The sequence below is a fragment of the Urocitellus parryii genome, chromosome X (assembly GCF_045843805.1).
Source record: "Urocitellus parryii isolate mUroPar1 chromosome X, mUroPar1.hap1, whole genome shotgun sequence".
Taxonomy (NCBI): Eukaryota; Metazoa; Chordata; class Mammalia; order Rodentia; family Sciuridae; genus Urocitellus; species Urocitellus parryii.
The window spans coordinates 1,395,645-1,419,451 of NC_135547.1; the positions used below are offsets into that span (position 1 = coordinate 1,395,645).

A 23,807-nucleotide genomic window follows, 5' to 3' on the forward strand; every position below is an offset into this window, starting at 1 on the left:
TTATATATAACATATAATGTCTACATTTTATATTGTACATTGCATTATGTGATTTTAGACAATTACAAACATACAGTTTTTTGTTTGTTTGTTTTTGTTTTACTACTGGGGATTGAACCCAGGGGTGCTTAACCACTGAACAACCTCCCCAGCCCTTTTTAAAATATTTTATTAGAGCCGGGCGCCGTGGCTCACGCCTGTAATCCTAGCAGCTCAGGAGGCTGAGACAGGAAGATCGTGAGTTTAAAGCCAGTCTCAGCAAAAGTGAGGCGCTAAACAACTCAATGAGACCCTGTCCCTGAATAAAATACTATATCTATATCTGTATATAAAAAACAAAAAAACCTATATTTTTGTATATATAAATGATTAGAGGGCTGGGGATGTGGCTCAAGCGGTAGCGCGCTCGCCTGGCATGCGTGCGGCCCGGGTTCAATTCTCCAGCACCACATACCAACAAAGATGTTGTGTCCGCTGATAACTAATAAATAAATAAATATTAAAAAAAATAATTAGAGACAGGGTCTCTGTTGTTCAGAGCCTCTCTAAGTTGCTGAGGCTGGCTTTGAGCTCGCTATCCTCCTGCCTCATCCTCCTGAGTCACTGATATTACAAGCGTGTGCCACCGCGCCCGGTTGCAAACAGTTTTATATAATTACAGTAGTATGCCATTGTACTATATATGTATACATCTATATATAGAATATAATATGTGATACACATGTACTATATAATATATGGTAAAATATATGATAAAATATCATGTTTCATATATGTATGGTGTGATATTTTATACCCTTTAGTACATTCACAACACTATACATCACTACCTCTAGCTTCAAAACTCATTTGTCACACCAAAAGAAAACCCCATCCCTGTTAAAAGAGTGTTTTTATTAATCAATTAATTTATTTATTTAAATTCAATTTATTTATTTTTCTGGTCCTTCTTGCCCATAGCCATGGTGGAAGGTCCTGCCTCCAGAGCCTCCAAACATTCCAGTGCTAGCCCAGGGCTGCCCAAATACCCACATATATCCCAGAATAGTAATCAAGAGAGGAGGCCGTGAGCAGCTGGAATTTTTGCCTTACAGAGGATTGAGTCCACGGTACTCTACCACTGAGCTACATCCGCAGCTCTTTTCATTTTGAGACATGATCTCCGCCAAATTGCTCAAACTGGCCTCGAACATGTGATCCTCCTGAGTCTCTGGGATTACAGGCGCGCGCTGCCGCCCCTGGCCCTTAACTGCTCCTCGAGCGGCTACGGCTGCTCACTTGTGGAAGCCACACTCTGGTGATTCACAGGCTCTCAAGTCCCACAGCCGGGTAAGGGAGGGTGGGGCCTATGAGGGATCGTGGGACGGCAGTTGGCAGTTCCCAGGCCAGTGCCCGCCCTCGGAGCCGGCTGTGGGGCGGAGCTGGAGCGGGCTTACTCATCTATCAGGAGGAGTTGGGTGGCCCTGCTGGGTGGGTCAGGAAGAGTTTCCTCTTTTTCTCCCCGCTCTGGTCCCTACCCAGGCAGGCGCTTCGATCTCGATCTCGTGAGGTGTCGTGATCCGTTTAAGTCTGAGGCAGGCGTGGAGACAAGCAGGCGTGAGCAGGTACTGTGGGAGGAGGGAAAGAGGATGAAAGTTGTTTCTTGCCTAGGGAGGGGTTGAGAGAGGAAGATAACCTTAGGGCTGGAACCAAGGCTAGTGTTGGAAGCCTGGGCTGGGCTTTTAGCTGAGGCCAGGAACACTCGCTCTTTCTGATCCTTCTGCCCATATCCACGATGGGAGATCCTGGCTCCAGAGCCTCCAATCATGACAGTGCTAGCCCAGGGCTGCCCAGATGCCCACATATATCCAAAAATAGTAACCAAGGGAGGAGGCCATGAGTGACAGAGCAGGTGGTCAGAGAGAAACAGGCATCAAGGCCAGTCAGGAGGGAGATACTGTGGCACAGACACAGAGAGGAGCAGAACAGAGAAGAGAGAACAAGGAAGACAGACAGGTAGAACCTAAGAGAGGCAGAAAATGAACTAGAGGGGAGAGTGAGGGTGTGACTGAAAAAAGTAGACAGACAGAAGCAGGGATCACAATGACTGGTAAGGGGAGCAACATGGACGGAGTAGAGTGACAAACTGAGCCCAAAAGACAGGGCAAGGTTGAGATAAGCCTGAGACAAAGATAAATGGAGAGATGCTCAGAAAAAGAAGGACTTCAGGAGGCAAAATGAACAAGAAAGGCTTGCCAGTGGTGGCAGGGTTGCAGGAAGAGGCCCCATCATACATTGCACTAGAGATGATGTGGCCATGTCTCTGAAAATTTTAAATGCTTATCCTCTTGAACCCACAATTTCACTGCTGGGATTTTATCTTAAATATAACATCTCATGGGCTGGGATTGTGGCTCAGTGGTAGAGCACTTGCCTAGCACCTGTGAGGCACTAGGTTCCATTCTCAGCACCACATAAAATAAATAAATAAAATGGTCCATCAACAACAAAACAACTATATATATAAAGGGGTTGAGGTTGTGGCTCAGTGGTAGAGTGTTCACCTAGCATGTGTGGGGCCCTGGGTTCGTCCCTCAGCACCACATAATAAATAAAATAAAGGTATTGTGTCCAACTACAACTAAAAAATATTTTTAAAAAATGTTTTAAAAAAAGATAACATCTCACAATAGGTGCACTCCTGTAATCCCAACTACTCAAAGATGATGGCAAGTTCCAGGCCAGCCTGGGCCATTTAGTGAGAATCTGCTTCAAAATAAAAAATAAAAGGGCTAGAGTTGTAGTTCAGTGATAGAGGGCCCTTGAGTTTAATCCCTAGTACCATACATACAACAAAAGGGCAGCATCTCACAAGTGGGAAGAAAGAGATGCATGAAAGCATTCTCAGTTGCTAATGGAGGAGAAAAGCTGGACATTCCTGAGTTGGGGAATAGCAGCATCTCCCCTGGTCAGGAAACCTGGAAGGTTTAAACTGCTATGCAGCAGTTTAAAATAATGAAGTCAAATTCTTGTGAACTGCTAGTGGGAATGTAAAATGGTACAGCAGCTAACAGAATGTGGTTCCTCAAAAAAATTAAATATAGCACTACCATGTGATCTAGCAATTCCACTTCTGGGTACATACCAGGAAATCACTGAAAACACAAAATGAAGCTATTTGTACAGCAGCATTATTCATATTGGCCAAACAGTGTCTTTTGATGGGTAATAGATAAATAAAATGTACCTATACTAAAAATGGAATATTATTCAGCCTTAAAAAGGAAGGAAATTTTGACACATTCTATACAACATGAATGAACCATGAGGACATTATGCTCAATGAAATAATAATCACAAAAGAACAAATCCTGTTTTTCCACTTCAGTAGTCAAATGCATTAGAGACAGATAGTAGAATGGTGGGTACCAGCGGTTATGGATAAAGGTGGAAGTTGTGCTTTGGGGGATTTTTGTTTTCATTTCTTAAGAAACAGGGTTTTACTGTTTCCCAGGCTAGCCCAAAATTCCTGGGCTCAAACAGGACTTAATGGGCATACAGTTTCAGATTGGGATGATGAAGAAAGTTCTGGGGATGGACAGTGGTAACAGTTGCACAACTGTGTGAATGTGCTCAATGCTACTGGACTGTATACTTAAAAGGTAAGATAGTAAATTTTCTGCTACATGTATCTTATATGGTCAAGGCATATGTGAAGACATTGGCAGGTATCCCCAGGGAGAGATGTAGAAAACCTGCAGGGTGACTGCCGCTTGAGCAAGTCCAACTGGGAGCACACTGAGCAGTTTAGATTCCTCTGGAGAAACGCCTTTGCTGCATGCAGTTATGCACAGTCTAGCTGCATTCCTGCTCATCCTCCTGGCTGGTGGTGCTGAGGCCTTTCGCATCTGTGCCTTCAACACCCAGCGGCTGACACTGGCCAAGGTGGTCACGGAGCAAGTGAAGGACACCTTAGTCCGGGTAAGTAAGGCCCCATAAGGACCATGACCCCAAACCCCCAGCCCTGACTGACCAGAGACATGTTCCAGAGAAGAAGTGCCAGGCATGGTGGCCTATACCTATAATTCCAGCAACTGGGGAGACTGAGGCAGAAGGATCACAAGTTCAAGGACAGCCTCACCAACTTAGACCCTCAGCATCTAGGGAGATCTTGTCTTAAAATAAAAAATAAAGCTGGGTGGTTCAGGAAGCTGAGGTAGGAAGATCACAAGTTCAAAGCCAGCCTCAGCAATTTAGCAAGACCCTAAGCAACTTAGTGATATCCTATCTCAAAATTTAAAAAATAAAATTAAAAAAAGGGCTGGAATGTGGCTCAGTGGTTAAGTACCCCTGGGTTCAATCCTGGGAAGGAAGGAAGCAAGCAAACAAGCAGGCGGGCTGGGGATGAAGCTCAGTGGTACAGTGCCCCTGGGTTTAATCCCCAGAATGAATGCATGAATGAATGAATGCCAGAGAACAGGCGACATCTAGAGATGTGAATGCCCAGATGCAGAGAATGTTCCTTACCTATCATTAGCCTCAGTCTCCTGCTCTGTAAAATGGATAAGGTATGAGTGTGGATGCCAGTATTTTCCCAGGTCCTTTCTAGTCCCATTGCTCTCTGTGGGCTGCAGCTAGTGAGCCATGACACTCTTAGCCATAGTTCCCCAGGTACACCCCCTTCTGGGGTGGCTGGTTTTGAGTAGGGCTGGCGTTCTTGGTATCTTGCAGATTGTGGCTCGCTGTGACATCATGGTGCTACAGGAGGTGGTGGATTCTTCTAATAAGACCATCTCCCTCCTGCTTCAAGAACTCAAGCGGTGAGGAGGGCTTGGTGGGTCTAATCCAGGGCTCACATAGAACCTCAGGGACTCTGACCCTAGGTTCCCCATTTCCCAGCAGATTTGATGGCTCCAGACACTATAGCTCCCTGTACAGCTCCAGATTGGGGCGCAGCACATACAAGGAGAAGTATGTGTACATCTACCGGTAAGAACAAGGGTTGATAAACACAGGGCTGGCCTTTAACCCTGTTGTGAGATGGCTCTCTAAGGGCCACAAGACCCTCCCTTGCCTTCTCACTTCTTTTTCTTAATGGTTTTACTCTGGGATCTTTGCTTCTTCCACCCCAGCCAGCATGTCCATATAACAGGAGGACTCCCTCTCCATGCACAAATGGAGCTTCCCTCTTTTTCTCCCCTGTGGAAGCTCCTGGGACTCAAGGCATGTCTGGTTGCTCCTCTCGGAGTGGCAAGCAGTGGTTGTGGCTTCTGGGAAGAGGATCAGTGGGTGCTGATTGTAGGTCTTGGGTGGATCTTGATTTCTAGAAACAGCCCTGAATTCCTGAGAGGACAGGATTGGGGCAGGGAGTAGGGTGGGGCATGCTCTCGGTGTTAGGATCAAGAGAGTAGGCAAGTCAAGCACTGTGGTACACGCCTGTAATTCCAGTGACTCAGGAAGTTGAAGTTGGAGGATTCTAAGTTTGAGGCCAGCCTCAGCAACTTATCAAGACCCTGTCTCAAAATAAAAAATCAAAAGGGCTGGGGATGTGGCTTAGTGGTAAACTGCCCCTTAATCCCCAGTACCAAAAAGAGTAGGCAAGGTGGACTGCCAGAGAAGGAAATCTGTTTTTCTATATAGGTGAAATTACATGGTATCTGGGATTTGCTCCAAAATAATTCTATAGCTTCTTAGTGTCTACCTACCTGAGAAATGAAAACATGTCCCCACATGAATGTTTATCACTCATAATAGCTCAAAGTGGCTGAGCAAGGTGGTGAATGCCTGCAATCTCAGCAACTCCCTGTCTGTAAATAAAATATTAAAAAGGGCTAGGGGTGTGGCTCAGTGGTTAAGCACCCCTGTACCAGGGTTCAATCCCTGGTACAAAAAAATGTTCATGAACTGGTGAATGGTAGACAAAATGTGGCATACCAATACAGTGGAATATTATTCGGCAATAAAAATAATGAATTACTGATAGATGCTACAGTGTGAATAAACCTTGAAATTATTGTTAGAGGAAAGCAGCCAGATGCAAAGGGTCACATATTACTTGATTCCACTTTCATGAAATGTGCAGAATAAGCAAATCTACAAGATAGAATAAGTTAATGGCTGCTAGGGATGGTGGGAGGGGGAATGAAGAGTAACAGTTACTGGGTACAGGATAAGTTTTCTTTTGGAGGATATGAGAATGTTCTGAAATTGATTGTAGTGGTAGTTGCACAACCTAATCAATGTACTAAGAACCATGGAATTGTACACTTAAAATAGATGAATTTTATGGTGTGTGAGTTATATCTTTTCTTTTAATATATATATATATATATATATATATATATATATATATATATATATATATATATAAAATATTTTTTTAATTGTAGTTGGACACAGTATCTTTATTTATTTTTATGTGGTGCTGAGGATTAAACCCAGTGCCTCACACATGTGAGGCGGGTGCTCTACCACTGAGCTACAGCCCCAGCCTGAGTTACATCTTTTTACAAAATAGATCTTAATAAAAAGAAGTCTATCTGGGCATGGTAACAAATGTCTATAGTCTTGGCTGCTTGGGAGGCTGACGTGGGAAGATCACTTGAGCCCAGGAGCTCAAGCCCAGCCTAGACAACACAGTAAGACCCCATCTCAAATATAAATAAAACAGTTCTAATGGGCCAGGGTACCTCAGTGTAGGGTACATGCCTAGGAGCTGCAAGGCTCTGGATTTGAGCCTCAGCACCAAACAAAATGGAATGTTCTTGAAAAAAAGGCTGTGCCTACACAAACCAAGAATAGCCAGGAAAGTGGGGGTATCTTTTCCTGAGAGCCATGCTGTTGGCACATGCAAACCAAAATCAGTAACTTATGGCAACTGCTTCCTCTTCTTTGGTTTTCCCAGGTCCGACAAGACACAGGTCCTGAATTCCTACCAGTATGAAGATGAGGATGACCTATTTGCCCGGGAGCCCTTTGTGGCCCAGTTCACTTTGCCTAGCAAAAGTAGGAGGGAAAGAATGGTGGGGAGAGTCTGGACAGTCCAACTGGGGGCTTTGTAATGTGGAGGAAACTAGGGGAGAAGGGCTGGGGGTGGACGGCAGCCCTGGCTTCCTGGGTTTTACAGTCCTTCCCAGCCTGGTGCTGGTCCCACTGCACACCACTCCTAAGGATGTAGAAAAGGAGCTGAATGCCCTATACAATGTGTTTCTGGATGTCTCACAGCGCTGGCAAAGCAAGGTAGGGTTGGGTAGCTCAAATGGGAGGGAAGGGGATGGATGGCCCATCAGTCGGGCCCAGCCACTCCTCTCACCTTCAGGAGGTGATCCTACTTGGGGACTTCAATGCTGATTGCACTTCACTGCCCAAAAAACGCCTAAGCCAGCTTCTACTGCGGACTGAAGCAGGCTTCCACTGGGTGATTCCTGATGGGGAGGACACCACAGTGAGGGCCAGCACCCACTGCACCTACGACCGCATTGTGCTGCATGGGGAGGGCTGCCAGAGCCTGCTGCAGGCTGCAGCTGCCTTCAACTTCCCCAAGAGCTTCCAGCTCACTGAGGAAGAGGTAGTGAGGTGGGGCTGGTGTAAGGAAAAAGGGCAGGAAGAGGGGTGGGTCCAGGGGTCAGAGTGAAACCCCTTAACTCCAGGTACTGACACTTCTTCTCACTGCCCCTCCCCAGGCCCTCAGCATCAGTGACCACTACCCTGTGGAGGTGGAGCTCAATCAGACTGCTCGAAGTATCCAGCCCCTCAGCCTGCCCACTCTGCTCCTGCTGTCACTACTTTTGTCACTCCTGCCCTCTCAGCTGGACCTGGTGGCCCACGGGTGTGATGTCCATGTTGCCTTTAGGACTTGATTCTTGGTCTCATCCATCCAGTCTGTTCTGCCCTGGGGCTGAAGTGACCCTTTTGCTTGGTTTGGCTTTTTTTCTTGGTATTAGAAGGGGCATCCAGGACCTGAGGCTGGACCCATGGTGCTCCCCTTCAGGTAGTGTCAGGAGTGAAAACAAAAGCAGGTGTCAGGGCTGGAGAGATGAGCTCAGGTGAGCATCTCTACATCTTCTCTCTGCCAGACCTCACAGAGCTCAGAAAGGGGACTCACAACAGATCAAAAAATTCTACTGTATGACAAAAAAGCCAGATTGGATAGGTATTACATGTGGGTAGCAGATGTCAACAGGAAACCATTGAGAACCCAGTAGATATACAAATGGATATTAAAAAAAATATATGGAGATAAGGTGATACACCACCACCACGGAAAAAATAGTAATTGGGAAACAAATAAGCTCATTGCAACCCTGTGTGTGACTAACTTGCAAAAGCCCCAGGGTCAGGCTGGGGTTGTGACTCAGAGGAAAGAGTGCTTGCCTAACATGCATGAGGCACAAGGTTTGATCCTCAGCACCACATAGAAAAATAAAAGGTATATGTTCACTTGTAACTAAAAAAAATAAATGTTTAAAACTAAACAGCCCCAATGTCTGTGGTCAGGCCTCTCTGTAACTCTGTGCAGTCCTGCTTTCACCACCCATAGGTGCTCTCAGTCCACACTGACACTTGGGTTTATACATAGGGAGAGGCACTGGTTTACCAAGGCCACAGGAGCATACATTATCTGAACCACAACTATCATATTACTGGAAAGCTATCTGTATGAACACAGGCCCAGAAAAATGGGCTACAGAAAAGGATACACAGAACAGAGACTCTGTCCAGGATGTTAGTATCATGGAACTCATCCTTCCCCATCCATTGGGACAGTTACAGGGTAATATGTTTATGTAAACTACAATCATGGTTTAGAGCAATCTCCCTGGGGTCAAAATTAAAAGGGAATTTATTGGAAAAGTTTTGGAACATTCTAAGATTACAAAAGTAGAAAGGCCTCAAAGGGGTCACAGCCTGGAGCCTGGGAGAGCTAGGTACCTAAAAGGTAGCTGCTGGAAGGTAAGACGCTTCCAAAATGGGACCTGTAGACCCATTATGATAGGGTTCTGACCCATCTGGAGTAGCTCACTTAAGGTATTCCTCAGAACACTAAAGTTCCTTTGAGAGTCCTGGCCAAGGCACCAGGTTGCCCAGGCCAAGGGATACCAGGTGTTCTGTCCAAGGTCATTGTTTTGGCCAAGGCCCATGGGTGTAGACTGGCTTGTATGGTGGGCAGGGGATATGGGAAAGCAGCCTAGGACAGTGAGCCAGGAGACTGATAGGAAACTGCCATTAGGAATGGGATCGCACTCCAAAGACTCAAACACCTGGTCTAGTTAAATGAGATGGGTAGGATAATATGCCCACTTTGAGATTGGGCCTGACTGGCTTCAAATGATCCTGCTTTGGAACATCACAGTTCAAAGTCAGTCTTAGCAACTTAGCTAGGTACCAAACAAGAGACCCTGTCTCTTGAAAAAATACTTTTAAATGGGTTGGGGATGTGGCTCAAGTGGTAGCCACTAGGCTTACAAAAAGGGACCTAGCTGCTACCCTTCCATTACCACCCACCCCAGTTTTAATGCTTTTCCACATACTCCCTAGGGTGAGATCCCAAACAGGCAATTTATAAAGCTTATCAGTACAGTTCTATACTGCTAATATGGTAATGGTTTCATGGCCCTTAGATTTAAGAAATAAACACATAAATGGATACAATACAGGATTTATTGGTGTTGTGTGTGATTAAGAAGGGGACAGCACAGTGGAAGCCCTCATGAATGCAGGGCCCGCCACTTGTCCAAGGGACCACGATTGGGGATATATTTGACCCCACAGCCATCAGGAATAAGCCGCTTCTCAGCCACCATGTCTTCAAATTCATCAGCATTAAATTTGGTAAAGCCCCACTTCTTTGAGATGTGGATCTAGAGATGGAAAGTGAGTCAGGAGGACTGGGGCAAGGAAAGAGGTAGGAGGAAGGGAGCTGCACCACTATTTTACCTTCTGGCGGCCAGGGAACTTGAACTTGGCCCTGCGTAGGGCCTCAATCACATGTTCCTTGTTCTGCAGCTTGGTGCGGATGGACATGATGACTTGGCCAATGTGAACTCTGGCCACTGTTCCCTGGGGTTTCCCAAAGGCACCCCGCATACCTGTTTGGAGCCTAGATAGGGGACATCATGAGATCAGAAATATGAACATCTACTCAAAGTGTTGTCTCCAAGGTCCCTTAGGGCAACCCATATAAGCAACAGGCTGCATACACTACCAAGGAGATTGCTGTTCGCAGCCATTGCACACTGGGCCACCACAAGTAAAGGAACCCAGTCGGCTTAATTAGCTGCAGAAGATGACTCAAAAAGAACCAGTGAGAGGGGGAAAGGAAGGAACCGCAGAATAGACATTATTGCTGTATATATATATATATATATATATATATATATATGTATGACTGCATGACCAATGCGATTCTGCAACCTGTACACTCAGAAAAATGAGAATTTACCCCATCTGATTCAAATGTATGATATGTCAAGATCATTGTACTATCATGTGTAATTAATTAAAACAAAAACAAAAAAACAGTGAGACACCCCATGAGGTGGTACCCCCAATTTGATTGCCAAGCCTTTCTCCTGTTTTTTTTTTCCTCACCACAGGTGATTCAACATGTGAAATCACCTTTATTCCCTGACATGAAAAACCAAGCCCAGAAGAGGCCCAAGTTAAAGGAAAAGGTTCAAAGCCAACTCACCTGTCAGCCCCAGCACAGGACAACATCTTGTTGATACGGATAACATGGAAAGGGTGGAGCCGCACTCGGATATGAAAGCCATCTTTGCCACAACTTTTTACCATGTACTTGTTGGCACAAATACGAGCAGCCTCCAAGGCTATGAGAACAAAGGAAGGCAACAGAGTTAAAACAATATGTTGCAAAAGCACTTACTATAGCCAGTGCAGTACAATTCTGGGTCAGACAGAGAACACAGAAAGAACTAGGGATAATAAACAAAGAATCTTGCCTCACCTTCAGAGGATAACTGCTCATATTCATCAGATACCATGTGGCCACAGAGCGGGAACTCATCCACTTTTGCCTTTTTACGCCCAAGGTCAAATATGCGGATTTTGGCATCTGGGGGTGGAAAAAAAAACTTTGATAAGTGTTGGGGGAGGGAGGGTAGAGTGCTAGGGACTGCTGAATTAGCATGACCAAAGCAGTTTGTGAGTGTCTTAGTACTTACCAGGGACACCCCGGCAGAAACGAGACTTTGGGTACGGCTTGTTTTTACAGTACCGGTAACTGCAGAAGGGGGAAAAAAATTTCGTGTTGTGGGGTCAAAAGTGAACCCAACAAGCTATTTAAATGCTCGCTCAATATCCCAAGTTTGAAGCTAGCATCAACAATATAGCAAGTTAACCAAAGCCACAATGTCTTGATTACACCTAATTTTAAACTCCTTTTAAAGCCAGTATAAATAATTCCAGACTTCAAAAGAATCATCTTTGAGGGTCATGAATTTAGCTCAGTGGCAGATCGACTGCCTGGAATGTATGAGGCCTTGGGTTCTACTTTTAAGACCGTTAAAAAAATAATAATCTTTGCTCGACTGTTCTAAACACTACAAATTCACAACGTTAGAACGGTTGAGGTACCCAAGACAAGACTTCCGGGAACGTGACATGAAATCCGCCTCCAAGCCACGTGAGAGGCACCCGGCGCCCCCTGCAGGGTACATGAGGCGGCTAGGCCAGCTATTTCTTATCTGCGTTTGGTGTCCGATAAGACCACATGGTCGAAAGCCCATAAGTAAGACTAGACTTACTTATGGGCACAAAGGACGCAAGAGGCGACTGAGACAATAAAGTGTGGCGAGACTGCAGGAGAGACGGTTAGAAGAGGGTGGATGTTGTTACAAGCTCAACACTGGCACTGCATTGACACTCCTGAGTCAATCCGCCGCCCAACAAAACCGGGGCAGCGCCAGAGTAAGGATAAACTTTTGAAAAAGAATAAACGGTATAAATGAATAAAAACCAGTAGGAAAAGCACTAGGGAAACATGGTGAAGGAAACCCGTACAGGAGGCTCCACCCAGCAGTTGTCTGAGGGGGCCAAAGGCAATTTTCCAACAGCGAAACTGCAGGGATTTGGAACTTACCACCGGGCGGGGCGGCGGCCCATGGCGACACCAGGATCGTCGGTGACTGTAAGAAAATAAGCAAAGTGAGAACAGAATGTAAGGACAGGCCTCAAACCTCAGCAGAGAAAAGGCAAGGACACCAAATGAACACACAGTCCAACGTACTCACCGCGCCGAAGGAAAAGAGGCGCTCCCACGCCTGCGCATGCCTTATATAGGCGGCCGGTCTTCACGCTCAAAAACCACAGAGTCCCAAAGAGGGCGGGTGGACGCTCTATCAGACGTTGGGACCATAGATACAGCGGCACTCTGCGCCTGCGTGCATGAATAGCTCAGCACATGCGCAGACCTGATAGGTGACTGGGCACCGGAATCGCGGGCGGCCTGCTGACGAATGGGGTTTGGACACATCGGCGCGCGAGAAACCGGCTTCCGGCTGGCCATTTTGGGTGTCTACTCTTCACATAAGCTTTACTGTATCTATAATAAACATATATAACAAGAATTGAAAGAAGTATTCCTGATTAAGACTGGCGGAAACCACACAGGTATACTTTCCTTGCAGGTCTCACTCCAGGCTCGGTGGCCCATCAAGGAAACACAACATTGGAACCTCAACCTACTTTCTTTTGTCAACAGGGAGGGTGGAGCAGGAGACCCACCCCCTGAAACCACCTTCCCTAACCGCGTAGTCTCCCACAGGCCTTGTTGTGAAATCACGTCCCAGGTTCCCGTATACTTGGAGGTCAATGCTTTCCTGCGGAAAAGAGGCATGGGAGAAATGTCCACGGAAAACCATAGCCCTAAAGATCCTATAAGCACCATTAGGCCCGCCCCGCCCACTCTAACCTGCCAGAGGATACTTTGGGCTCCCCAGGGAGATTTGGATCCTGAAAGGAGGGCAGAGGAGCACCTTGGGCCATGCCCCACTCAGGGCCAATTTCTCTGGCTCTGCCTTCGGTGAGACTCAACCTCCTGGCTTGAACACATCTGTTATCCTGGATGACATGACATTTTACTAAGTGGCTACAGGACCCTACAGAAGGCTTGGAAAGATTTGTGGGGTTAACAGTGGTGCATGGTCCTTCCCATGGAACCTAGTCCCTTCCTTCATAGAGCTCTGGATCCCCTAATTCAGGAATTCAAACTAGATGAGAGACTGTGCCTCTACAAGAACACTGCAAATCAGGTGTTTGACTCCTGACTTAGAACATTTCTGGTTATATACATGAAACAATGCTGTAGTAGACTACCCTTCCTTTTTTCCCTAAAGAGATTGTGATCAATCAGCCATTCCCAAACACTCTGTGGGCCAAGGCATTTTGTTGTCTTCTCTGTCTCTCTTTACAGTAGAGGTGGCCACTGTGTCTTGGACAGGTTAGAACTGCCACATTGTTTCTTCTAGGTAAAGATTCCATCATCTCCAAGAGAATCAGGGAGTCCATCTCAGTGCTTCCATGAGCACTCACATAAGGACTATAGAGGAGACCACCATGGATATTTTGAAAAATACCGGCACTCTTCCATAAATGCCTTTCTCAACCCATGGAAGACAACAGCACCTTCTGGACCTTGTAATGAAACTGTGAGGAGGCTGTGCATGTAGCTCAGTGGTAGAGTGCTCGCTCGCCTAGCTTGTATGATGCACTGGGTTTGATCCTGAGCACCACATAAAACCAAATAAATAAAATAAAGGTATTGTGACAATCTACAACTAAAAAAGAAAAGAAACTTTGAGGGGTGGGGGTTACATATCAGATGTGATAAACATATTCAAATTTTTGTTATTCCAGTGGTTTTGGATTTTCTCCTCAACTCACTCAACCTCATACTAGGTCACCAAAAGCCAAGATCCATGATCCCCAGGCCAGCAATGAGTCTACCTTTGGTTTGTTTTCTTTTCTTTCTTTCTTTTCTTTTTTTTTTTTCCTACTGAGGATTGAACCCAGGGGCACTTGACCACTGAGCCACATCCCCAGCCCTTTCTTGCATTTTATTTAGAGATATGGTCTCACAGAGTTGCTTAGCACATCGCTAAACTGCTGAGGCTGGCTTTGAACCAGCAATCTTTCTAGTTGTTTATCTGATGGCAACTTGGAATAGTTTTAGAAGGTCTCAAAAGTATGCCCTTGCAAGGCTTCTGCCCAGGAAAAGTTATCTCAGACCTTATGCAGAAAAAGGATGCCAGTCCCTCAACTCAGGAAATCAAGCCACTTCCATTGGCAAGGGAGACTCACAGGGACTTGTACCAACCACTGCCTACATTCTCTTTTATAAATAATATTTTTTGTTATAGATGGACAAAATATCTTTATTTTATTTATTTTACATGGTGCTGAGGATGGAACCCAGTGCCTCACACATGCAAGGCAAGCACTCTACTACTGAGCTACAACCCCAGCCCACTGCCTACATTTTCACAGGAGAAAGGTGGCGAGGTTGGAAATTCAAAATGTTGCCTTCTGAACACCAAACACTTAACCTTTGGGTTTGATTGTTGGAGATGTCAGTCCTACAAGAAAAAGGAAAAAAATGATTAAAAAATACACACACACACACACACACACACACACACACACACACATATATATATTTGTAGGTGGACACAATACCTTTATTTTTTTTTTATTTTTATGCAGTGCTGATGATCCAACCCAGTGACTCACGCATGCTAGGCGAGAGCTCTACCACTGAGCCACAATCCCAGCCCCTAGGAATAGGATTTTGAGGGCTGTTCAGAGAGGCCCCTGGTCCTCTTACTGTGACTAGAGCTGACAGTTAAGGAACCCAAGCTGGGGGTACTGGCACATGCCTGTAATCCCAGCAACAGGGGAGGGTGAGGTAAGAGGCTCACAAGTTCAAGGACAGCCTCAACATTTTACTGAGACCTGGCCTCAAAATAAGGAAAATTTTAAAAAAAGGGCTGGGGATGTAGTTCAGTGGTAAAGTGCCCCTGGGTTCAATCTCCAATATAAAAAAAAAAAAAAAAAGAGGAACCCAATCTCATCCTTTCTTTCTTTCTTTCTTTCTTTCTTTTTTTAAGTTGGTGTTATTTTATTTGGACCTTTATTTTATTTATTCATATGTGGTGCTGAGGATCGAACCCAGTGCTTCACACATGCTAGGCAAGCGCTCCACCACTGAGCCCCAACCCCAGCTCCTCATCCTTTCTTTACTACGCATAGTCTAGTACACTTAGAGGAATCATCCCACACCATCGACCTCATAGCCATCATGACCACCATGAGGGTCATGCTACCTCAGCAAGAGAAAGAGCCTCCCAGAAGTAAGAGACTAAGTAACAGTGCTTCATGCCCCCAGGAAGGGCACTAGGGAACTGCTTGCTGCCACCGACGCTGCCTGGTCTTGGCCAGCAGGAAAAGTCCATTCCTCCAGCCCAGATGACACCCAGGGTCTTCTGGAACAAGGCAGTGCCCAGGGCCAGCACCTTCTCACCTCACTGTGAGAAGCCAGGGATGTGGGTCTCTCCTGGCTGTACATAAGGCGACGGGAAAGGTCACACGGAGAAGAAAACCCCCAAGAATGACCAAAAGCATCTGGGAGGTCATACTAAAGGAGCAGGCAGGTTCCACGGGGCGTCAGAAGATGCAGAGCAATAATTCCCTGCAACTGTGCTGAGGTGAGAGGCTCATCCACAAGTGGCCGGGCATTTGCTTTGAGTCTGGCACCTATGATCCATGGGGGAAGGCCACTTGCAGTTTTGCCAGAGTGGGACAGAGTTGTCTGGCTGACCTATACAAGATAGGAAGTCAGATCCTGTGTTAGCCATTGTCCTTAAAGCCAGCTGCTGGAAACCACGGACCCTGCCATTTCATTGTTCTGGCCACAGGCAGAAGCCACCCATGGCTTTCCTCTAAGCCCCTGCTCCAGGAGATGACTCAGGATTCAGGCTGCTCTGCAACTTGCACACCTGGAGCCCAGGGCACTCCCGAGGCCAGGGGAGAAAGACCAGGATGCCCCACGATGTGTTTGCAAAACCCTGAGAGTCTTCTCAAAAGCTTCTTTTGCCCCACAGAAAGGCAGAGGTGAAGTCCAAATGGTGAAAGAGTGGAACACAGAATCAGTCACAGGTCTGAAAACAACGGAAGGAAATATCGAATAGTGTTACAGCATGGGGGACATCCTGGACAGACAGACCACTCGGAAATCATCAAGTACTAGTTTCATTAAGTGTGTTCACATAAAAACCTGAGACTTCTCATGGGCCTCACACAGCAGAGCTGTTCAGAAGAGACAGAATGAGGGAAGACAGTGCCTGTTATGCTCAAATTCGGGACCCCCAAAAGACCACCAGAGACCAAGATGGATGTAAGCAGCAAAGAGGTGTTTATTGCGAGGTAGCTGGGACCTCCGCACGCACACAGCAACTGGTGACGCTGAGAGGCCCTGAGCCCAGGGTTTGCAGCAGTTTTATATACTCTTTGGGGAAGGCAGGGACTTCACATACATCATAGCATCTCTTAGCAAATCATCACACACCGCGGGAAAATCAAACAACTCTAAAACATGATTAGCACATTCACTGGCGGGAACAAGTTGGGTAGGGGTGATTGATTACTACAAGAGGAGGGATTCGTTTGAACTGATTGGGTTAAGCCAAGAGGGGTGTTCGTGGTGCTGAACTACACAGTTTCCCAACACATTATCGACCACCATAAACTACTGGGAGGGTCATCTGGCATCCCAGGTATTTCCCTGTCTCATGCTGATTGGTGGCTGCTAGGGGGTTGCCATGGGTCCCCACCTAGCCTGACTGAGTCAGGGACACCTGGGGCAGCAGATCTCTCCTGTTATTTGTAGATACACAACTTAGCAGGGTGGAAATGTGCCTAGGAGTGCTCTGTGGGTCTTTCCAAGGACAAAGGTTACGTCCCTTCCTTGGACAGGCTTTGCTCTGAGGTAGAGGCTGGTTTTTCATGCCAAGATAAGTACCCCAGCCACAGCATGTGACAGGCACCCTCAGGGCACGGGCAGTTGGTTCCCTGACTCAGAAGCCCAGGTGGGGGATGAGTTTAGGATGAGGGAGCATGCTCAGCGTGGAGCAGGAAAATGCAAAATCCAACACAATAGGATAGTACCTTACACCGGCAGAATGGCAAACCTTACACAGGTGGACTATAGCGAGTGAGCTTTGGGGATAAGAGAATCCTCTGGTAGTGCTGCTAGGGATTTAAACCACCAGCTGCTGGTCTTGAAGGATGAGGGGTGACATCCTTTGAAATAAGGGCACGGATGCCCTTTGAACCGCAGCGTGGACTATGACATAGCAGTAAGAGGGAGAATTCCTGGCGCACGCAATAATTGGCAAGGTTCTGCAGAGAATCAGGCTGCGCGAACACCAGCCCACCCAGAAGCTGTTGCAGGCTGCACATGTGGTTAGGTTGACGCAACACTCTTCCAGGGACGAAATTGTATATATGGGGAACAAGATTACTGGTTTCCACGGGAAGAGGGAGGCCCAGTCTTTTAAAGGTCAGCGGCGGGGGGCTGTGTCTTGGCCGGGGTAGTGGTGAGAGGAACTTGGGCAATGGATGACTGGACTGGCCCAGCGCCCCACGCCCGCACAGGAGCGATACCCGGCGCGGCTTCCTCAGGCTTCTGAGGCTGCATCACTGGCGGGCAAGATGCCCAGGCTCGGGGAACAGCGGGGAAGAGTCACCCGCCTCCTGGGTGTGCTAGGCAACTTCCGGTGAATCAAGAATTCGAAAGTCCCAGCGCGCAACCCAAAGGCGGCCCTGCAGCGTTAGGTGCGCAAGGGAGAGCAGCGCAGCCGCACTCAGCTCCAGGCCCAAGCACAAAACAGCCCCAATGCACTATAGCCCCGCCTGTGGGAGCGCGAACGCGACGGGGTGGACTCCATTGAGCAGAAGAAGCGTCCGTCACAAGAAGGGGGGCGGGACGCCCTTTCGAACTGAGCTTCCTTATTGGTGAAGCTAGCCGGAATGGTAGGGCAGGAGGCCGGGAGGGACCTTCCGGTGGGTGGGGCAGCCGAAGTGGCGTGAGGCGGCGGGGGCCAGGGGCGTGGCGCGGTGATATTCCCGCGCCTGCGGCTCTCAGGCCCCCCTTCCCCTACGACCCGGGCGCCTAGACCGTCCCTGCGGAAGGAGCCGAGGGGAAGCCTCCCCGCTCGCGGGATCCGGGGCCCTGGAGTCCATGGGCCGCGATGAGCCCGCCCGTCCCCTTCGCTCACAGGTCCCCGTTCTGAGGGTCAGCACGGCCTTCTAGAAGGTCCGGGACGGATTCGTAGCGCTCCCAGGGAGACTGGGAGACGGGGAAGGAGAACTGGCGACCACACGGGGCTGGCGGTGTAGCGCGGCCGCCCCACCTCGGGCCACGCCCCACTCGGGCCCGAGCTCTCTGGCGCCGCCTGTGGTGAGCTTCACGGCCCCGGGGCCCCGACGTGTGGCGGCCCCTCTGCATCCCAGCCCGCTGCGTTCGCCGAACGCTCCTGAGTGTGTCTCTGGGCGGGTTCGCTGCCAAGCACGGACGCCCCCTCCTCCTGCACACAAGGTGCTGTGCACAGTAGGGCCGAGCGGGCAGCCTGGTCGCGGGAGGACGTGGCGCCTGTCAGAGGCGTCTGTCCACGCTTCTGGAGATGGGGACGCAGGAAGGTGACAGTCTCCCAGTGTCACTCGACAGGGTGGTCTGCCACGGGGGATTCCTGTTGTGCGCCAGGACGACCAGTGGTTGGGCACCGGCTGGGGCCCTCTCACTTCCTGGGGAGGTAGGTCAAGGTGAGCCCCGCAGAGAAAGCCCTGCAAACGGGAACCGGCCCTCCCTCCGGCCCTCCCTCCGGCCCTCTCCGTGCTTCCCACGCTGCAGCGTGCCTGGGAACACCTGCCGAACTGGTTCCCACTAAGGAGCCTGGAAAGGCTGGTTGCCGCCTTCCTTCCCTGGCAGGCGGAGCCTCCCAGCTTCTGGGTGTTGCTGCACAGGCCTTCCCGCGGCGTGGGGCACGGACACCCACCCCGAAGACTGCTGGGCTCCACCACACTGCCCTGGTTGGTCTTCCTGCCGGTCCAGGGGCTGCCTGTAGTTTAGTCACCTAGCTGAGCACTGAGCGCTGAGCGAACAGCAGTCTTGGAAGCCCACGGTCTCTATTCAATAGAGTCGCTTGCCCGGTGTGGAAGCCCTTTGCGTTTCCGTTCCTCTCCTCTGTCCCTATTGCTACTTGGTCATCTGCCTTTTTGCTTGTTGGTTGGCTCCAGGTCTCTCTACCTGGTAACACAGGAGCCCTCGATCACATCTTGAAGCTCGCTTTCGCCACTCTGTCAAAGTCTTTCACACACTGGTTTGAGAAGTTGTTGGGGGTCAAGTAGAAAATTTTAGTCTTCGTATCATTGCAATTCCCAGGCTTTCCCTAATGGTTTCTGGGGTTTCTTTGCCTTGGGCTAACTGGGCAAGCTCCCCCAGTTAAAACCCTGTGCATCTGGCTTTTATGACCCAGGTCAGGGGGCCCCCTGGGGTTCTGGCTCTGGCTCAGGTCTCTTGGGTGTGGGTCTTGGTGGTGTTGGTGTTGGTGGCATGGAGGTGGTGTCAGCTGGGGTTAGCAGGGGGCCTTTAATGCCTCCCTGCAGGGCCTCTCCCTAGGGCTGCTCAGGCCAGAGCTTTCCCAGAGCCAGGGATCAGAGAGAGGGGGAGGGAGAGGGCAGGAGGGAGCACCCCAAGTCCAAGCCACAGTCTTCTTAGGACCTCATCCCCTGATGCCCTTCACCCCTGCTGTCGTTTTTTAATTGGTCTCATAGGTCAAACCAGGAACAGTGCAGGATAGGAGAATGTATGCAAGGAAAGAGGTGGTTCCCACCTGGCACTGTAAAGCACAAGGTGGCTGCTGGCGGGCACCTTGGCTCAGGGACTTGCATGTGCCACTCCAGGTCCTAAGCAGGTCCAACTCTGGAATGTGTCCCAGGTGTAAGCCCACCCTCAGGACCCAGACTGAGTGGCTTTCCCATCTTTGAGTCTTCACAAATTAAAACACAGACAACCCCAACAAGGAAGGAGGATGTGCCCTGGAGAGCCTCGTGTGACCCTCAGACCTTCTGTGTGTGCTCTCTGGACCATGCTCATGGAGCTTGTGCCGGCCGAGGTGGGTAAATCCTGTCCCTGCAGTTTGTCCTGATGACAGGCTCAGGAGGTCCTTTCTTGTCACAGCAGCTTGTTCAGCATCCCAGGAATCCCCTCTAAGCCTGGGGGGCTGGACACTCCCCGCCACCTGCAATGTCCCACCCAGGGGCTGGCGAAGCTCTGCATGAGGTATGGGTGACTTTTCTGCAGCAGGCTGGGCCTCTCCTCTATCTCCACCCCCAGAAGGAACCATGAAGGGCAGGTGCCCAGGAGTGGAGAGGTGTGTGCCTCGTCATGGCGCAGGCACAAAAGTCCCTTTCCTAGGCGACTGCCTCACGTTGCCCAGGTCCTGGGCACTGGCATCTCAGTTGGGGCAGTTGGCAGCCTGGGAGGTGGGGACGCTGAGGGATGAGGTGAGACACAGGGAAGAAACTTCCCTCTGGCCTGAAGGAGGCCGTTGGTGCCTCATCCTTCCTGGCCTGCACTCGGTGGAGACTTCTCCATGGTGCTCCTGGTGGTGGCTCTGAATCTGTCAGTGAGCTTTCCTGGTGGTGAATGCTTTTGCTGTGGGCTGTCACCGCTGGGCAGCACCTGGGCCCTGGCAAACAGCTCCTGGCGCTTTCCCCAGCTGCCTTGCACATCTGGACCTCAAGGTGGGCATTTCTTGTGTGGATGTGTTCTTTTTTTTTTTTTTTTCTTTTTAATAAGTTTTTAAATGTATTTTTATGTGGTGCTGAGGATCAAACCCAGTGCCTCACATGTGCTAGGCAGGCGCTCTACCACTAAGCTGTAACCCCAGCCTGCAGATGTGTTCTTGGCATATGGGGACAGCCCCTCAGCCAAGATGTAAGGCTAAGGGTCCTGAGGCTCCTCAGGAGGACACGCTCGGCTCTGTGTGCACGCACACTCTGGAGTCGGCTCTGTGCGCACGCACACTCTGGAGTCGGCTCTGTGCGCACGCACACTCTGGAGTCGGCTCTGTGCACACCCACACTCTGGAGTCATCTGTGTACTTGCTGTCCTGTCCATCCCTCTAGCCTCTGAGAGAATGGAGCCAGCTTTCCCATCCTTTGAGGCTCTGCGGGGAGAAACGGGGAGAAGCCTTGATTCCTCTGCCTGGGATGGTCTCAGGGGGCCTGGTTGGAGCCTCATCTTCCCAGCCCCAGCTGCCCTACACCCTTGCAGGGGGTGGGGGACGGGCTCTTAGCAGCCTGCTGTGCAGAGGGAAGAGCCAGACCCCATCCTGACGCACACAGCTCACCCTGACTTAGCCTAAAGCTGCCTCCTCCTCACCCTACTGCCCCCCTTAAGGATCCTGGAGGAGCTTCCCTAGAGTATCATAGCCTGTGCTCCAGACCTGTGGGGTCACCAGCAGCTGTCCCCATGGGCCCCCATCTCTAGGTTGAACCCAGGGACCCCTTGGGAGCAGCATGCTTGCCCCTTGGCACCTGTATCCAGGGCCTCTGGAGACATCTTTAGTCAGGGGCCTCCACTCCTGTCCCTAGGGAGACCTAGTGCCCTGGTCACAGCTGGAGAATGGGCCCTGGGTCACTCTCTTCTGGGCTGGCTCCCTTCTGCTCCTGGCATCTGTTTGCCAGCAGGCCCAGACAAGGGGTGTGCTGGGGCTGGGCCACCACCTCTTGGGCTCTGTGCCCAAGGTGGCTGGGCCTGGCTGAGGTGGCTGGGCCTTTCAGCCCTGCCTGCCTCCTCCTAGCATGCCCAGTGGGTCCTCCTGGATTTCCTCAGTGTGGCTGGCTCACAATCAGGATGGGGCCTGCACACGGGTTCCCATCTACCTGCCCTCCCCTGGGAGGCCCCTGGCCAGGATGGGTCTCCAGTCTGTGTCCCTCCTGCCTCCCTGCCCTGGTGGCCTCTTCTAGCTCACTGCCTGGACTGGCCTGTCTCCTGTCACCAGGGGCATATTTCACCCCCTTGGCCCCTGCCACCTAGTTTGGCATTTTCTTCTTTTCCCCTGTGTCTTTTAGCCCTGTGTCTTTACCCTCCAGAAGTGATGTGGAGGGGAGATTGGGGAGTTCTGGTTTAGCCCTGCTCAGCTTGGGAAGTTCCTTGGCTCAGGCCCAGCAGGCTGGGGCTTGAGGGGATGCAAAGCGGGGTTGTCTCCTTGAGGTGGGGTCAGTGCCGGTGCTGGGAGGAGGTAATAGGTTTGGTGTGGCTCCATGCAGGAGGTGGGTGCTCCAAGGTGTAGTGTCCTGGGGACACCAGGGCTGGAGGGGGAAGGACATTCCTGAGGAGGACCTCTCATCCGCCTAGGTGGCAATGGATCTCTCTGTACGTGGTTCTTCTGGTCCCTGGCCTCTCCATTTGGGCAGCTTCTAGAGGCTTCTGGAGTGTGGGATACCTTCCCCACCCCACCCCTGCCATTGATCACAGTAGGAATAGTGGCAGGGCAGGGCTGGGGTTCTGGTTTTATCCAGTAGTTTCCTGCCAGCCTCTAGGGTGGTATCTTCTTGGGACTAGTGAACTGGAGCCTAGTGAGCAGTCCCACCCCAGGTGGAAATGAATGAAAGAATGAAGTGCTGTTGTCTTCCCTTTGTTCCCTTGGCACTGGGGAGTGTCTCATTTTAGTGGAGTCACAGGCTCTGACCCCTGGTACTCTCCTCATGCAGGCGACACTGGTGTCAGCCTCGCCCAGCAAGCATCTTCCTCGCTTGTTTCTGGCTCTGTTATTTCTGGTAGTTAGGCCAACCTTGGACATCTTTGCCTTTCCTGTTGCCTCCCCTGTTCTTGTCTGTGTGTCTGGGGTAGAGGTTCCTCCTTAGGAGCACAATTTTGGTCTTGTCCTGCTCCTTTGCTCCCCCTGGTCTCCTTCCTCAGCCTCCTGTTCCAGTCACCCTCTCCCCCATCAACTACTAAGACTCTTTCCTGGCCTAGCAGGTATTAGCATGAAGGTAAGATCTCTCTCTGGGCAAGCAGCACTGCCATAAGTTGCACCCACATGCTAGCAAATGGTGAGAGTTTAGACTGGACAGCAGCTAGCACAGCCTCTCACTGAGGCCATGGATAGGTGCTGCCCCCTTCTGTGTCCCCACATCTGCTGGATCTCTATGGAAGTGGAGAGCAGTGGAATGAGTGGAGACACTGAAATTTTCAGGAACCCTGCAGGGAAATTGCAAGATCTTTGGGAACTTTTGGGATGTGCCTGGAGTAGCCCCTCAGAGATCTTAGGGGAGGTGCCCCAGAACTATTCAGAGTTTTAGGTGGAGTCCTCTAGTTCCCTCAGCTCACAGAGCCTTCATAAGCATTGGGGTTGAGGTCCCCAGAGCACTTGTATGCTGTCTGGAGCACTCAAAAGGGTCCACCCTTTTGCCGAGGATTGGGTGCAATTACCGAGTTTGGGACCCCAGAGCCCTGAAGAGCCCTGGGCAATGGAAGCCAAGCCCAAATGGGAGACCTCAGAAGTCCAATGAAGCTCAGGCACATGACTGGCATTGAGTCCTGGGGAAGGCCCAGAGCCCTAGGGAGCCCTCCAGTTTCTCAGGTCCTTGGCAATACACGGATGGACCTGGCAGCCCTTGTAGAATGAATGAATGAATGAAGTGGGGGAGATAACACGAGTGGTCACCATTTGTTTTCTTCCCTCTCTTCTGACATGCCAGACACCATAGTGATCAATTATACCTAGCCTCCTACTCTGTCCTCA

General features: G+C 49.8%; 2 protein-coding genes and 1 non-coding gene across 6 annotated transcripts; 1 reads left to right on the plus strand and 2 right to left on the minus strand.

Moving 5' to 3' along the window:
• The first annotated feature begins 1,190 nt into the window (after positions 1 to 1,190).
• Dnase1l1 (deoxyribonuclease 1 like 1) lies at positions 1,191 to 8,453 on the plus strand. Of its 4 annotated transcripts, none has more exons than XM_026381083.2 (8): positions 1,193 to 1,604; positions 3,686 to 3,960; positions 4,711 to 4,799; positions 4,882 to 4,968; positions 6,884 to 6,984; positions 7,106 to 7,218; positions 7,298 to 7,554; positions 7,662 to 8,453. In XM_026381083.2, exons 2-8 carry the CDS (start codon positions 3,826 to 3,828, stop codon positions 8,026 to 8,028), a joined length of 1,149 nt encoding a protein of 382 aa, XP_026236868.1. In that variant the 5' UTR covers positions 1,193 to 1,604; positions 3,686 to 3,825; the 3' UTR covers positions 8,029 to 8,453. The 4 variants fall into 4 exon arrangements, with proteins under 4 accessions (XP_026236869.1, XP_026236868.1, XP_077650018.1 ...); XM_026381085.2 differs by having other exon boundaries at positions 1,197 to 1,604; positions 7,298 to 7,546; positions 7,662 to 7,925; XM_026381084.2 differs by lacking the exon at positions 4,882 to 4,968 and having other exon boundaries at positions 1,191 to 1,604.
• A 1,168-nt stretch (positions 8,454 to 9,621) lies between these two features.
• On the minus strand, positions 9,622 to 12,189 carry Rpl10 (ribosomal protein L10). The gene is made up of 6 exons (XM_026381054.2): positions 12,080 to 12,189; positions 11,163 to 11,221; positions 10,946 to 11,053; positions 10,670 to 10,808; positions 9,916 to 10,078; positions 9,622 to 9,839 (listed from the first exon to the last, which is right to left on the minus strand). Exons 1-6 carry the CDS (start codon positions 12,100 to 12,102, stop codon positions 9,687 to 9,689), a joined length of 645 nt encoding a protein of 214 aa, XP_026236839.1. The 5' UTR covers positions 12,103 to 12,189; the 3' UTR covers positions 9,622 to 9,686.
• LOC113176599 (small nucleolar RNA SNORA70) lies at positions 10,127 to 10,261 on the minus strand. The gene has a single exon (XR_003300082.1). It is a non-coding gene; the product is annotated as a small nucleolar RNA SNORA70 (small nucleolar RNA).
• Positions 12,190 to 23,807: the final 11,618 nt, after the last annotated feature.

Excerpts from the sequence above, each read along its gene's own strand:
- Dnase1l1 (XM_026381083.2), top strand. The coding sequence starts at position 3,826 with ATGCACAGTCTAGCTGCATTCCTGCTCATCCTCCTGGCTGGTGGTGCT. Across the intron at positions 4,969-6,883 it reads AAGTATGTGTACATCTACCG|GTCCGACAAGACACAGGTCC; the intron begins GTAAGAACAAGG and ends TGGTTTTCCCAG. Across the intron at positions 7,219-7,297 it reads CACAGCGCTGGCAAAGCAAG|GAGGTGATCCTACTTGGGGA; the intron begins GTAGGGTTGGGT and ends TCTCACCTTCAG.
- Rpl10 (XM_026381054.2), bottom strand. The coding sequence starts at position 12,102 with ATGGGCCGCCGCCCCGCCCGGTG. Across the intron at positions 11,054-11,162 it reads TTTCTGCCGGGGTGTCCCTG|ATGCCAAAATCCGCATATTT; the intron begins GTAAGTACTAAG and ends TTCCACCCCCAG. Across the intron at positions 10,809-10,945 it reads TGAGCAGTTATCCTCTGAAG|CCTTGGAGGCTGCTCGTATT; the intron begins GTGAGGCAAGAT and ends TTGTTCTCATAG.